The sequence below is a fragment of the Echinops telfairi genome, unplaced genomic scaffold, assembly GCF_000313985.2.
Source record: "Echinops telfairi isolate 266 unplaced genomic scaffold, ASM31398v2 ScPeMD7_7468;HRSCAF=8506_1, whole genome shotgun sequence".
In the NCBI taxonomy this organism is placed as follows: domain Eukaryota; kingdom Metazoa; phylum Chordata; class Mammalia; order Afrosoricida; family Tenrecidae; genus Echinops; species Echinops telfairi.
This window is the reverse complement of record NW_022111370.1, coordinates 7460021-7476308: the sequence shown is the minus strand read 5'-3', so window position 1 is coordinate 7476308 and position 16288 is coordinate 7460021. Positions and strand designations below refer to the sequence as shown.

Sequence of the window (16288 nt, the reverse complement as noted above, 5' to 3'; positions counted from 1 at the left end):
TGCCAGGGCTTGGAGGGGTTGAAAATACCTTAGGCCCCCGAGTAATATCCTTGTGGTTGACCCCCTTACAGAGATCTCGTGCAGCGCAGTGACCCAGTGCAATGCGTCACGTAAGCTCTTCACGGATGCACGACAAAGGCCTTGACCAAGGACTAAGGGTAGGGAGGCAGAAACCAGGCAGTTCCAACGTTAAACTGAAAACACACCAAGCAAGAACATCAGCCGTGGTTTGTGGTCTCTGGTCCGATTAGATAACAGCCAGCTTGCCTTGCCTGCAACTCTCGACTCCCTGTGAGTTGAAACAGACACTCCATGGCACATGGAGTCTGGCTCAGCCTCTAGCAGTCACAGTGTCCTTGGCTACACTTCCCTCACCAGCTCACCAACAGCTGAAATCCTGCTGCCACTCCCAAGGGAGTTTGACTGTTCAGGTGCTGGGGTCACCTGGGCTACCAGAAGTTCCCTGTTTTCATATGCAGAAAATGCTTCTCCTGTGTGTTATTAGGTCTGTCTTCTTATCTAAGGGACCCATATCAGTAAGCTTCATTGCATGTTTTTGTTTTTACTTTAGCCCCAGTCTTATCTATCTAATGCCCACCCCTGACTCTGCGTTTCAATGTTTTCTTTCTTTTATAGGGTTAATATGTCTAATATCTTTTAATTTCATATTCATAAGCATCTTCCTTGTGAACATTTGGGATCTGTGTAGCTTGGCGCCTGGGCTCCCTCAGGGTTGTCCTCTCCTCCGCGGTCCCCAACATGGTGGGCAATGAATCTGGTTAATCCAAAAGATGCCAAGTGGCCAAGACTACATCACACCTGTAAGATGGCCGAGCCAATGAGAAGCAGCCCTGACGTTGAAAAGGAGAAGAAAGAAGGGTTGTGTGCTGTTGAGAACTGTCGAGCGGATTCTGATGCCCAGTGTCGTCCTTAGACAGTCAAGCTTCCCCAGAGGCTTTGCTTGGCTACTTTCAAGGCAGATAGGTTTGTCTTTGTAGCAGTACTTTCAAAATTCTCCTGAAGGCCCACAATTCAAGTGTCTAATAACATCAAGAACATCATTCATGAAAAAAGCAAAAGGTCTTCTTCAATCATATTTTGAGTGTCTTCCAGCCTGAGGTAGAATGTTGTTGGAGGGGGAATGGAAGGTGCCAGCATAGGGTATAGAAGGATGGAAGGTGGAGACATGGCTGGCCCTTGCCTCTCAGCACTAAAGAAGCCAGGAGGCCAGCCATTGCCCCCACATTGTTTGCTCCAGACCCCCAATATGGTGCCCTTCACCTTTCGTCACCCTTCAGGTTCTAGACTTGATGTTAGCTTAGTCAACATTTAAGATCAACAGGGCAGCATTTTCCCAAGGACACTAGTGGTTCAGGAGGTTAGGAAAAGAGGACTGGAAGCAGGAAGTTGGAGGAGTGATGGCCCATTGAAGGGGGAGGGATGGAAAAGGGGACACAAGTATGTTTCCACTGTTGAAGAGAAAACTGATGATCAGCTCTGTGAACTTTTACCTAGTTCACAATTAAAGAAAATTAACCCATCTGTAGACAATTGGACATCCTCTCACAGAAGGGTCACAAGGAGCAGTGAGCCAGCCAGGGTGCAGTATAGCACCGATCAAACTACATCCCTCTAGTTCTTTAATACTTCCTCCCCCACCCACTATCATGACCCCAGCTCTACCTTACAAATCCTGCTACACCAGAGCATGTACACTGGTACAGATAGGGGCTCTTGACACATGGAATCCAAGACAGATAAACCCCTCCAGTAAAGAAATGGGAGGAGGGATACCCAGAGGTGGGGGAAGGGGAAAATGGGGGGACCAATTACAATGATCGACATATAACCACCCCCCAAAAGAGAAGAACAATAGAATCATGGGTGAAGGGAGACAACAATCAGTGTAAGATATGAAAATAATACTAATATATAATTTATCAAGAGTTCATGAGGGTGGGAGAGTGGGAAAAGGAGGGAAAAAGAGGAACCGATACCAAGGGCTCAAGCAGAAAGAAAATGTTTTGAAAATGATGGCAACATATGTACAAATATACTTGATACAATTGATGCATGGATTGTTATAAAAGTTGTAAGGCCCCCCCCAAAATTATTTTTTTAATAAAAGAAAATTAAGTTTAAAAGATTTTTGAAAGAGGGAGAGGTCAACATCGTCACAAGTTACCAAGAGGCCAAGGCAGAATAAAGGGCCTTGTTAACATCATCAAGCAAGTGGGCACCAGCGTCTTTGAGAAGAGCCCCTCCACGGGGTCAGAGGGGTGGACATCAGGGACCAGCAGCTGAAGCACAAGGGGAGGTCGAGATGGGTTGAGAGCTTCTTCAGAGCGGGAGGAGGGAGGGAATGTTTGCTTGTTCCCTGGTGGGGAGGAAAGGCTTCCCTGGCAAGATACCAGGGAATGCCACACCTGATTTCTTGTCACGGGGTTTGACACCAGGAGATGCTCGAGGTCGGGAAGCTGGTGAGTAAGCTATGATGTGGGGAATTTAGAGGGCTGGAACACTTTGAATGGTAAGTCTGTAAGGATATCAAAATCAGGTGTGAAAACGCCAATTTCAGGGATTATTTCCCACCCTGGATAGTTGTCCAAATTAGTTAATTTGTCCAGATTGCAAGCCTCTGACAGGTAGACATGTAGCGTAACAAGAATTCACTTGGCACTCACACATTTTACAACACAAGAAAACCCACTGCCACTGAGTCCATTGTCCCAGGGACTCTACAGGACAGAGAACAGCCGCAGGCGGTTGCCAAGGCTGCCGTCTTTACCCAAGTGGACAGCCTCGTCTTTCTCCCACCCCGTGGCTGGTCCGTTCCAATGGTCCATCCCCCTTTAGGGTGGCAGGCAGCTGAGCGCTTAACCGCTACACCACCAGGATTCCCTTAAGAGCACATTAAGGGACGGAGTGAGTATGCTGACTGACGGAGTGAGTATGCTGACTGACCGTTCCCTAAGCAATGGTGACGGCAGATGCTAACAAGTAAGCCTGGAGGCTTTTGTAGACAGAATGGATCCAGTTAATAGCCCCCTTTGAAGCAGGCCATTGTTGATTCTAACTCTGATTGCTTCTGTATTAAAAACAAACAAACAAACAAAGCAATCACCATTGAGTGGATTATCAGCGTAGAACAAGGCTCCAGTGATTGTCTGGTAGATCACCAGGTCTTTCTTCCTAGGTGGATTTGAACCTCCAGCAAATTAACTATTAACACCACCCGGGGATTCTGTATTGTAGCCCCTTCATTATGGTCTTAGAAGCAGCATGTAATCTCAGTCTCGTATGAAATGTGAACGTCTCTAGACCTGCTAAGGAGCTCTGGTGGTGTCGTGGGTTATGTGTGGGGCCACTAGCCACAAGGTTAGCTGTTTGGACCCACCGGTCCCTCTGTGGGAGAAAGATGAGATTGTTTGCTCTTATAGAGATTTACAGCCTTGCAAACTCACAGGGGCAATTCTACCCTGTCCTATTGGTTAGTTGAGCCAGAATTGACTTGATGGCCGAAAGAGGTCATCCAAGAGCCGATGGTATCATATGTTAAGCATTTGGCTGTTAACTGAAAGGATAGTGGTTCAAATCCAACATTCACTTTGCAGGAGAAAGAGGAAGCTGTCTGCTCCCTTAAGGATTAATCTGTGAAACTCAGAAGGGGCAATTCTACTCTGCTCTAGATTGTCGCTGTGAGTCAGAATGGACCGGATGGGGGTGGGTTGCATTTTGGGTTTCCTAAGTCTGCCTTTGAGTGAAGGTGCTGGTGAAGAACATCGGACACACCACGAACTTCCCAAGAAGGAACAGATCTGTCTCGAAGGAGGTGCACACTCCGAACGAGGTGGACATGTACTTTGAACATGTCAGCAGAAGAAACCAGTCTCCCTCAAAGGACGTCATGCTTGCGAACGTCGGAGGTCAAGGAAAAAGAGGAAGCCCCTGGACAAGATGGATCGACAGAGTGCCTGCGGCAACCATGGCGTGACCTAACAGTTGTGAGGACAGCGCAGGACCGGACGGTGTTTCCTTCTGGTGCAGATGGAACCGCTCGATGGCCGCGGACAAGGCTAGGGAATCAAAAACCAGGCACACACAGTTTTTCAAGTTCTTTTTATTGATAGAAATCAGAACTGCACTGTACAGATTCAAAGATCTGCCGTGGGAAAAAAATCTACATTTCCGATTTCTGTACATGAACGATCCATTTTCGTCAACAGTGTTTTTCTCATTTTGATCATGGTTGTTGATGACAAAGCTAACAGAAAACTCTCCGCGTAGACAGATGCTTAGTGTGTCCTTTCTGGGCTTTGTAAAGACCAAGTTCAAGGGTTTCATTCATGTTAGACCCCAAACCTAATAGACCTGGCAGAATTGTCTTCGATTTCATTAAAAAAAAAAAAGGCCCCAGCCACACCTGTTAACAGATTATCCTGCAGCGCTCCAATTAGGGTTTAGGCGAAGGAGCTTAAGCGTCCCCTGTCCATGACATATGCTACAATAGCTACACTCGCTGCAGGATGGCATGTCTTCTGTTTCCGGCTTCCTCGTCTCTGACTCTTTCATTTGTGCCAGGAGCAGTAACAGATCGCTTTGGGATGGGCTGTTCATTCTATTTCTGAACACGACAAGTGGCGGGGTCTGTAAACGAACATGACAAGCGATTAAAATCAATCGTAAAAACCGAAAAGAAACGAAAAAAAGGGGGTGGGTGCTGTCATTGTCACAACTTAGCAGTAGCAGTAAGTCAACAATGACTTAGGAAGGAAATCATCAATACTCATTTGTTGAAAACACTCTGGCTGTGGTAACAGAAGCAATAACAAGATTTGCCCAACAGGAGAGGCAGCTTTCCTGTAAGCAGGCATGCATGGAGGGCCCTGCTCAGCAGACAGCGGGTTCCAAACCGAGCTGTGACACTGGAGTGGCTGCGTGACCCAGAAATGCACCCCAGTAGGTACACTCTATGTTGTCGTGTCCACACAGGAACCCAGTGTGAGAACAAAGAGAACTCAAGTAACACCAAGCAGGCGGGTGGGCGGGGGTGGCCATGGGCAAGGACTGTCCCTGGGAGTGTGGGGCTCATCCTGAGAGCCCATCCAAGGGGAGTGGCCTCGTCTCCACAGCTGGCCTCCCGGTGCTCCTCAGAGGGCCAGGCCAGCTCCATCTGGGATTTGGAAAGTGTTTGCAGGGCCAGCAGCAACCAGAAGTCTAAGAACCTCCCACTCTCAGGGTCTTGAAGCTGAAAAGAAGGTCACACAGAAGTTAAGAGCCAGGCTTAGAACTGTGAAGCACAATGATTGTAGCAAAAAAAAAAAAAATGGGGGGCAAAGTCTAGAAAAAGAGAGATGCCTTCAGGAGGCAAACGTCTTGGTTCAGCCTCCCGTGTGATCACATTGTCATTGTGGTTTCTAAAAAATGCTCCATGCGATCACTTGTTATACATACATTTGTTGTCCCCCACCCTCAAAAAAAAAGGTCATATACACACTTACAAAACCTTTCAAGTTTATAATAATGAAAACCCATGGTTGGTGCACGGGTTTTTTTCAGAGTCTACACTTTTCATAGTCTGTGTTTGTGTACACGTACATACTGATAGTGTACATATACCCACATTGAGCTTATGTGTGTGTGTGTATTCACACAAAGTCTACATATGCTGTAAATATACATATATATATATTTAGCATATACATGCATACACAAACACTATGACTATACTAGGCATATGCACATGTATACACAGAGCATATGTTTAGAATACATAGATCAGTAGCATATATATTCACACAATAAGGAGCTTCCAAAAGCTTGTAAAACATGGAATTAAAATATAATCTAATTTTCCCACCAGCTCTTTGAAGCCCTTTCATAATTAGTGTGTGTGTCTATATACTCATATAGCTCTCTGTGGTCATGAAGTATACATTAGGATACAATCATTAAGTCTAGATATAATCATACTGTAACATTATACACTGGCCTAGATAGTGCACTCATATAGGGTTCAGCTAGGTCAGTTGAACATTTTAGTGTTGTAAAAATGATTCTCTTGATCCACTAAAGTCTCTCCAGGTAGTCAACTTACCTCAAGCAACTTCATGCTCAGCTCTCATGTACCATAGAGCTGGAAGAGAGAGAGAGTGCACACAAATGAAACCCTCTGAGACAGAGCTGCCGGGGGTCTGGACCCTCCTTGCTGACAAAGAGGCAGGGATGAATCACGAGATGAATAGGAACCACCCCCCAGAAAGCTTATTGGGAACACTGCCAACAATTAACGGGGTTTCCCCGGGCTTGTTTATTTTGCTTTCAGAGATGTATATAGAAACAAACGGCACGAAGTAGAATTATGGGTATTCACCATCGAATGTGGCGAATAAAACCCAGGCCGTGTAGCCACTCATGTCCCTCAGGCAGCATTTGGAAATCAGCCTGGGATCAGAGGCTAGAAGCAAGTGGGACCTGTGCAAGTCCCTTGGTCCAGCTCCCACCACAGGTTGACTACACATAAGTAAGGAAGCACAAGGAAAGGTGTGCTTGCCTTGCAGACTGGGGAACCTGACACGGTTGGTCTGTGTGCCACCTGCTGCACCCTCACTTATGCTCAAGGAAGGAAGCTCGTCCGTGAAGGGGCCAGAGGGCTCAGTCTCCCCTGACCACCCTCAGCAGTCCACCCTGAGACTGAATGTCCCGAAGGACGTCCAGCTCTGATGGAGTCCACGAGTGGGGCAAATAGTTAATTTGCCCGGCTACTAATCAAACAGCTGGAGGTTTGAAGCCACCCAGAGGCATCGTGGCAGTAAAGCCTGGTGGTCTCCTGAAAAATCAGCCATCGAAAGCCATCCACAGCACAGTTCTGCCATGACACGCCGGCCTATCATGAGTTGGAAGCGCCTTATCAGCAAGTGGAATTTCGTTGGAAAAATCAGGTCTAGGTGCTAAGGGATCTTGTGGGCTGGGCTTCTAGCTGCTCACACAACAGGGCTGGAAGGGGCACACGCCTCCTTCTGCAGAGGGACAGCTGGACGTCCTGCCTGGACAACCAGTGTCACATCCAGCCTTGCCTCTCCTGTGGTACCACCACCTCGCAGAGACACGGTTCTGGAAATGTCAGAGAAAGGACACACCAATTCAAGCAATCAGAAACCGTCCTGGGGTTCCCTCCTTAGATAGACCTTCTCAAGAGGACTTGAGATCGCAATGCTAACCTCTGGAGAGCCAATACAAAGGCACCCAGCAGCGGGCACTGGTGACAGACGCCACACGCTCTCGCCTCTCTCGTTGACCTGGCTTGGGCTCAGACTCGCGCTCTCTCTCATTCAGAGCTCTGGGCAAAGTGGACCAACAGGGCGTAGGCCGAGAAGAAGGTGGCAGCTCCTTGCCACGGCTGCTTCACATTTTCAGTCTTTGTTGAAGGAGAAAGGAACTGGCTCCCCAATCCTCAAACACAGGGGCAAGGGCTCTACAGACCCTCTCCTGAGCCAGCCAGAACACAAGGCCAAGGTTTGGTGGTTCCCGTAGAGTTCCCTGGGGCCTGCCAGCTTCAGTCTGGCGGTAGACTGCAGCCTGTGTGGGTACCTCCTATATCTCCCCAAGAATCCGCCACTCGACAGGGCGGGGACAGCCCCCCACCCACAGCAGCCTCTGCAAAAAAGGCAACTGGGAGGCATGTTTTGTCTGCCCCCCTCCCCAGGGTACGTTTTCCTCCTCAATGCTGGGAACACCAAAAGGGGGAACATTTCATCTACAACTCTGATGTCTCCCCTTTCCCAGGGATCGGGAGCTCTCCCTGCGGTCCTTCGTGCAGTTGCTCGGCAGTTTAATGTCTTCAGAGTCAAACGAGGAGAAGGCACGCTGTCTCCAGGCTGTGTGGACCCTTTGGGAGACCCAGAAAGAAAACACTCACGTTGTTGGTTGGACTCTCAGCTTGGCCTCCTGTTGGTAGTGTAACCTTGGGCATGACCTTCCCTTCCCAAGTCTCCAGAATGGCTTTTGGGAGGGTTAACCAGGATGAAGAGCAGTGGTCTGGCCTCTGTTTGAGAGAGGGGGCTGGGGACTGGGGGCCAAACGGTGTAGAACTGCAGAGCTCTGGTGTCTTGATGCTCAGCTGTTAGCCTGAAGGTCAGCAGTTTGAACCCACCAGCTGCGCCATGGAGGGCAGATGCGGCAGTCTGCTGCAGCAAGGATGGCAGACTGGGAAGCCCTATGGGGCAGGTCTACTCTGCCCTAGAGGTTTGCTATGTGCTGGCTCCAGGACAATGAGCTTTCTAGGGTTGGGCAGAACCCCACTCTCTGACCCTCTGAAGCTTGTGGGCATGCAGGAAGCGACTCTCTCTCTTGATAATAAATAACTAAGAACCTTCACGTCACCATCCAGCTCCCTGAGCTCCTCAGAAGAGGAAAGAAAACAAGCCGCCCATGTGATCTCCTCCAGGGATCTGCCCAAGGCCAGGGTGGAAGGTTCGGAGCCATTCATTCATCCAACACATCTGCACAGAGGACCCTTCTGTTGTGTCTTTCGTACAAAAGCAAGCCTGCAAGCAACTCCCAGTCCCTTTGATCCATGCTCTTTAGAGTTCTGTATTCCATTCTGCCCCTCGTGAGGGACAAAGGAGAAGCCGGAGTTTGCGGGCATTTAGGAAAGGCAGCTGAAAGGAACATGAGACACACCATCACAACCAACGACCAATGCCAATCACTTTCAAGTCTTTGCAGTCAAGTTGCACCTCAACTCGGTTGGTACGTGTGTTCTGCCCAGGACTGTGCAGTCTTTGGTTCTGTTGGGCAGAGGACTGCTATGGGTCAGAGCCGACTCGGCACCTGACAACAGCAGCAGCCTGGGGTCTGATTGAGAGAAGGCTTTTCCCAAAGAGCTCAGTACCTTCTCTGACTTTTGTTCCCAAGTACGGTGTTCTCCTGCGGTGCAGCTGGAAATCTGTGGGGTCAACACAGCAGGAAATGACTGGGGCACGCACGTGCAGAGGCAAATGTCAGGGCTTCCTTTGTATCCAGAGAAGCAGGCGTCCGTGTTAACAAATACAGACCAGTGGGTGTCCCTGGGTTGAGGCTGAGGGGAACTGGTTTGGCAGCCAGATTAAAACCAGTGGCAAGTCCACTGGGACTCATGGCGGCCCCATGTGCATTGGGGTGAAACTGTGCTCTAGAGGATTTTCAACAGCTGAGCTGTTGAAAATCTTGTCAGGAGATGGTTTCTGGGTGGACTTGAACCTCCAGCCTTCCAGTTAGCGGCCAAGCCAAGGGTGCTAAGCATTTACACTGTCCAGATCTGACGGCCCACAAACCAGATGCTCAAACGTAGAGTCAATTCTGACTCGCAGTGACCTAATAGGACAGGGAGAACTGCCCTGTGGGATTCCAAGACTGTAACTCGTTATGGCAGTAGAGAGCCTCGTCTTTCTCCCACAGAGGGGCTGATGGTTTCAAACTGCTGGCCTTTCAGCGGCAGCCCGATGGGTAACCCACTACACCACCAGGTTACCAAGCCCCAACCACAGAAGCTCCTCCTTAATGCTTAGAAAACAAATCAGGCTTTTTGCCGCCAAGTTACCCCAGGCTCATAGGGACCCTAATTCAAGAGGATATAAATCCATAAGGATTTTGGAAGGAGGGAGGCAGGGCTCTGGATCTGATTGCTCCCAGTTAATTTGTTGGAAAGAAAGGAGGGAGAAAGTGGAGGTGGGGAGGAGGGAGGGTTTTGTGGATGATACCCACTCGGAGGTAACGTGGAGGGGGTGGAAAGCTACGTGTGAGCCAGCATGCAGCACACCCATATAGCTCTACTGACACACATAGCATTTCAAGATGGCATCAACCCTTAGCTGCCGAGTCATTTGTTCCTCAACCGACGACTGGCCATTTAAATATGTGACATCATCAAATGCTATGCAGGGTTGATCGGAGACAAACCATCCAGAGGGGGGCATGCGGGGAAAGGGGAATAGCATTCCAGGCATGCAGGAAACCCAGTGTCTGATCCACAGAAGATCCCGGGGTGGTGGGCTTTCACACACACACACACACACACACACACACACACACACACACAGACAGGGCAGGCATGCACTTGCGGACTCGGGCTTTACCTTGTCATGAAAGGATTGGGGATACCATACAAGTGGTCTTTATGATAACCATTATTACCATATTCCAGACTGCAACAGAAATAAAGACACCAAGAAGACTATGTTATCTATATGATGAAGAGTCTACGCCACGGGCTACAAGGACAATGGCATGGTCGTGATAAGTAGGGGCCAACATGCTCGGTTGACAAAGACATTGTTAAAAGGGTACATGTGCTAGACACTGAAGCAGCTAGCTACTCTGTAGATGAATGTGACAGATGCCATTTTAAAAAATTAAAGTCAAATATTCCTTGTGCAGCCAGCCCTTATGTGTCAACGCTCTTTTCTAAAGGCTTTAGAACTGACTTGTGCTTGGGCTACTAGATGCGACTATAGGATGGCTGGGAGCTGTCACTTTAAAAAGTCCATCATTTCCTGATGCCTGAGGGAGCACCCAAGACTTGCATTGATGCAACTGGGTGTTATTTCACATGTGTGTGACGGAACTTAAAAGGCCCGGCACATCAGGGTGGATATTGCTCTTACATGTGAACTTCTTTTCCTATTCATTTGTCAAGTTTCCTAACTACCTCCTTGGTTGGTCCGCACTCATTGTTTGAAGCTTATTTGTATTTAACGCATCTGCCTTCAGATTGTATTTGTCACTGGGTACTCCCACTGCTACCAGCCGTGGTTCAGACAGAATCAATTTAACTTTAAAAATCCATCGAATCTTAATCAACCCCCATCCCGCACCAATCCCCCCTTAAGAACATGGATTTTTAAAAAGAAGACAAAGGAAAAGGGGGCTTACTTTTTCATGGGTACAGTTTCAACACTATAAAATACAAACAAAAAGGGAGACAGGGTTATTATGTTTTTAAATCACTAGTAGTCGAGCCCAACAGCTGTGTTGAGTCTTTTCATTCTACAGCTGATGCCTTGCAGGGGTGCAAGCCCAGGAGAGAGGCGTGTTGAGAAGGCAGGCATGAAATGAGAACGGAGCGCATGCGTGCTCAGCAGACACAGGGGAGGGAAAGACCACCGAGCCCAGAGAAGGACCAGGAAAGACAAGTTATCATAAAGTAAAATGCCAGGCCCCCGAGACACAGGCGCTGCAAAGGAGAAAGAGAGAGGCTGGTTGAACAAGCTGAGAAGATTAACCAAAGATCGAGAAACAAAAAGACACACAAAAACCACCCAAAGTAGACCAAAACAAAAAGAGCAATTAACGTACGCTTGAAAAATTCAGTCCTGCACAAAGATCACCTTAAATTTTAATAAAGTCAAAGCAAGTCAAGCAGCTCTTCAAAGAGGGCAGTCCCTCAGGTTGTGCCCCCAGGATCCATCACGTGAGAGCCCCACCCCCAGCCCCAGCCCCCTTCCCGGGACCCTCGCACTCACTCTTCATACACGTCCTCCGATTCCATCCGCCGGTAGTACTTGGCCAGCTTGACGGCCAGGATGAGGGCCGGGAGTAAAAGCATCGTAGCCTTTCCGACGCCAAACCAGAACAGATTCTGGGAAGAGAACCGACAGATGAGGGCAAAGGCTCGTCCGTGGGAAAGCAGCAACCACAGTGGCGGAGGGGAATTGACAAAATGACGTTTAGCTTTTTGTTGTATTTTTAAAAAATTTTGACAAGTGCTCCTTTTGGTCTGTCAATGCGTGGTGAGCCAGCCTCTGTGGAAAGTGTATGTAGTTATAACACACCGACTTGTTCCAGAAACCTGGCGTTTGACCATGTGTCGATGAATGGATTCCAACTCACGGGGGTCCCACTGCATTAAGGCAGAACTGCACCCCACAGACTGGTCAGGGGCTGAGTTTTCAGCAGTATACCACCTCCCAGTGTCTTTCATTGAGGGCACCTGTGAGCTGACTCCACAGGAGCGCTGGTGGCATAGTGGTTACGTATTGGGGTACATACCACAAGGTCACTAGTTCGAAACCACCCGCTGCTCCTCAGGAGAAAGATGAGCCTGATTCCTCTCAAAAAGAGTTACTGTCTCTGAACCACAAGGGCAGTTCTACCCTGTCCTACAGGGTCACCATGCGTCAGAATGAACTGGATGGCAGTGCATGAGTAAATCTTCGTGAAAACAGACCTGTCAGGTCTTTTCCCTGCAGGGTCACTGCGTAGGTGTGAATCAGTGACCTCTCTAGAAGGTTTCTGAAACTGTAGGTTTTTATGGGAGGAGATGGATTCATCTTCCTCATGGTGGGTTCGAACCACTAACCTTGCAGTTAACAGCCCAATGCCTAACACACAGCACCACCAAGGCTGCTTGCTGTTGTTAGATGCATCGAGTCAGCTCTGACCCATAATGACCCTAATGCACAACAGAATGAAACGCATCGCATCACGGTCCTGGCCATCGTCGCAATTGTTCCTGTGCCCGAGCCCACCAATGTAGCTGCTGTGTCCGTCCATCTCAGTCCGTCCTTCCTCGTTTTCTCTGCCCTTCTGCTTGACCAAACACGCCATCTTTCTCTCCAGGGACCGGTCTCTTCTGATGACGTGTCCTTAACACATACTAAACCCCAATCCACTGCGACCACGTCAGATCAGACTCATCGAGACCTGATAGGTCAGAGACGTGCTTTAAAGGGTTTCTAAGGCTGTACAAATAGACTGTCTCATCTTTCTCCTGGAGAGGATGGTGAGTTTGAACTGTTTACCTTTTGGTTAGCAGTCAAGTACTTAACCACTGTTCCACTATGGCTTCTTCAGCACATTACTACCACACACACACACACCCTTATAAAAAAGCCCACTGCGAAATTGATGCTCATTCATACTGACCCTACACTGGTTTTCTGATCATGTACATCTTTACGGAAGCAAAGAGCCTCATCTTTTTCCCAAGGAACAGCTGGTTGGTTTGAAACTCAGACCTTGTGGATAGCACTAAGATGCTTACCCAAATTGCCTGGTACCAAAGCAATCTCATTAGGAGACAATTTTAAGCAGGCTCTTTGTTCCGAATTGTATGTACTTTTATAATCAATTACATATTTCTAAAATTTCTCAAAATGTTTTCCACCAACGACCATTCAAATACTAGTAAATATCATATAGATTCAAATAAGCTTCAGTAACCAAGAAGAAAAAGCCAAGAACTAAACCACTAAAATGACTCAATCAAAGAGCACTCGCTCCTGTATTGATATGCTGAGATTTCCATATTTTATAACGATTTACTTTATCTCCCAGGGTTTATGTAGCAAACCAGTAAGTTGCTGCATATCCAGAGTTAAGACAGTTCATTCCTCTTACTATAGAGAAGTTGCTTGTTACTTTTTCTGCAAATGAGACCTTTCCTCCCACAGCCTAATTTAGGCCATTCTTTAAATATAGTTAGTCAAAGATTATTTACATGTTGTCAAGAATCAAGATAAATACAGCGAAGTTACCATCCCACTGAGATACTTATTATAAAGTTGTTTTGTCTGTGAGACACAAGACAAACCCTTCCTTCAGAAGGGAGGAAGAATGCAAATCTGTGTTTCAGACTTCTTTTCTTACAAAATTGTACGGAAATGTTTCAAATGATATTTTGGGATCCCTTAGAACACATTCAAAAAAAAAAATCTAAAACTCACTGCCATCAAACCAATTCTGAAAAGTAAGGAGCACTTGAAACACTTGCTAATTGCAGCCTTCAGGATGGATTGCAGCTCAATGTAAAGACCAAAATTCTCACAACTGGACCAACAGGTACCGTGAGAAGAGGTTGACGTTATCAAGAATTTCATCTTGCTTAGATCCACAATCAATGGTCATGGAAGCAGCTGCATGAGATCAAACGACGAGTTGCACTGGGTAAATTGGCTTCCAGAGACCCCTCTAGAGTACTGAGAAGCAAGGACGCTACTTTGAGGACTAATGTGCGACTGACCCAGACCATGGGATTTTCAATCGCGTCATGCATGTGAAAGTTGGACAGAGAATTAGGAAGACTGAAGAAGAATCAATGTGTCTGAATTGTGGCACCAGTGAAGAATCCTGAGAGTACCAGGGACTTCCAAGGGAACAAACAGATTTGTCTGGGAAGAAGTCCAGTCAGAATGCTCCTTAGCGGCAAGGGCGGTGGGACTTTGTCCCATGTACTTTGGATACGTTGTCAGGAGAGACCAGTCTCGGTAGAAAGACATCATTCTTGGCGAAGCAGAGAGGCAGTGAAAAAGAGGAGGCCCCTCGACAGGATGGATGGACGAAGTCTACAACAGTGGACTCAGACTTAAGACCAAGGGTGAGGATGATGCAAGGCCGGTCGGCGTTTCCTTCTGTTGTGCACCGGGTCCTTTGGAGCCGAAACCGACTCACTGACAACTAACGGTAACAGCAATAAGAAGTGACGGTGGGCAACGGGGCCTCTGGAGTTTTCCAGCTGATCGGGCATCCTAACAGGAAACCCAGGTGGCACACAGGTTAAGTGCCCCCTGGCTAACTAGAAAAGTCCGGGTTTCAAACTGACCCAGAGGCTCTGTGGGAAAACAATCGCAACATCTTTCAGGATGACCCCCTAGACACCCTAAGGAGTAGTGAGTGCTACTCTGGGCTAAAGGGTACTTGTGGGTCACAGTCACCTCGTCAGCACCCAACACCATCACATTCCCTTTTGACGCATTTTAAAGTTACCCTCGTTTTATCATTGTCTTGTATCTTTTCAACTAAGGTTTTTGTTATCACTGTTGGTACTTCTTTTTGTACGACTTGTTTTTGTTTTCCTTTCTATGAAATCCGGGATAAGTAAATCTATAGAAATAATAACTGGATGAATACTTCCTTGGGATTATGGCAGGGGAGGTTGGGGGGACTGGGTAGCTAATAAGGAGTACAAGAAACAAGAAAATGTTCTCAAATTGATAGTGGTGATGGTTACACAAGTCTTCTTAAAATGTTTACACGACTGAGATATGAATGATGTCAATAAAGCTGTTAGAATTGCACAAAACAAACTCCCAAACCGCATTTGTCTAACACTGCAAGAGGTCCGAGCGGAAATGTAACTGTGGGTACCGAAATCTGGAGAGGCGGAAATCAGAGCTGATGGATTGCTGGTGACGTCTCACTGCGTGAGAGGAAACTCTTACCATGAGAGGAAACTCTTACCATGAGAGGAAACTCTTACCATGGGGTCCACGACGTAGCTGCAGAGAAAGACGTCGACAGCGGAATCCAGAGCGGTGGCCACGGGCTTGCAGGCAGCAATCTTCCCGGTGATCTGTGGGAGGAAGCCCCACCTGGGTTAGACACACACTCACGCAGGCCTGTCTCCTCCTCAGGACCTCTTGGCTGTTGTCCTTTTGGCCATGACCGCCAGAGTTTCCTTGGCTAAGTGGAGCAAGTCAGTCTCAACCTGCAGGACTCATCGTGTAATGGGACAATTCGTGTGGGCCCAAGGGCTTTGTGGCTGAACTTTCTGGAACCAGGCCCAGCAGACATGTTGGGAGAAGGCCCAGAGAATAGATGTTTTCAGATTGGCAGACAGAAACACGTTGCCGAAATCATGATTTCTGCTGCTATGCAAAGACAACCCAGACCAATGGCCCCTTATTGTTCAGTCCATTCAGATGCATAGCAACCCTGTCTGGGATTTCTGGAGCTGTAAATATTATCTTTCCCTTATGCGAAGCAGTTGGTGGGTTTAAACCAGTGAGCTTGGAGTTAGGAGCCAAACACCTATGGCTGTGCCACTTGGATTTATCAATCATAGGCAGCATCTATAGACAGGGGCCTGGTTTGGCTCCAATAACCCTCTATGCACACAATCAGTCACTGTTACTAGCTCTGTTTGAAAAGTCAGAATAGGATGTGCCCATTCATGAGGCCAGAATAAATCTGTTCCATGAATCATGGACCGATATGCCATCCCCATGAATGACTGAAGGAAACCAGTCACTCACTCACTCAAATACCTACTGGTTTGAAAATCAGACCCACTGGATTGGTTTACACAGGAGACCTGGTGGCCTTTTGGGCTAAGTGTTGGGCTGTTGACTGCAAGTTTAACGGTTCAAACCCACCACCAATGGAAGCAAAATGAGTGTATTTTTGTGCATAAAAAATTAGTCTTGGAAGATAGGAGTCCCGGTGGCATTTTGGGTTAAACATTGGACTACTGGCCTGGAGTTTGGTAGTTCAAACCAGGAGTGAGATGAAGATGCCTTCTCCCATAAAAATT

The 16288-nt window shown here is 47.7% G+C and overlaps 1 protein-coding gene across 1 annotated transcript in view; it reads right to left on the bottom strand.

The window, feature by feature from the left end:
- Positions 1-4104: 4104 nt before the first annotated feature.
- PROM1 (prominin 1) overlaps positions 4105-16288 on the bottom strand; it is a 101694-nt gene continuing 89510 nt past the window's right edge. Inside the window, exons 19-25 of the mRNA XM_045284387.1 lie at positions 15236-15328; positions 11502-11617; positions 10912-10935; positions 10116-10184; positions 8894-8947; positions 6098-6136; positions 4105-5248 (exon numbers count right to left, since the gene is read on the bottom strand). Coding sequence (XP_045140322.1) covers positions 6115-6136; positions 8894-8947; positions 10116-10184; positions 10912-10935; positions 11502-11617; positions 15236-15328 — 378 coding nt within the window. The 3' untranslated portion in view covers positions 4105-5248; positions 6098-6114. The remainder of the gene's footprint in view (positions 5249-6097; positions 6137-8893; positions 8948-10115; positions 10185-10911; positions 10936-11501; positions 11618-15235; positions 15329-16288) is intronic.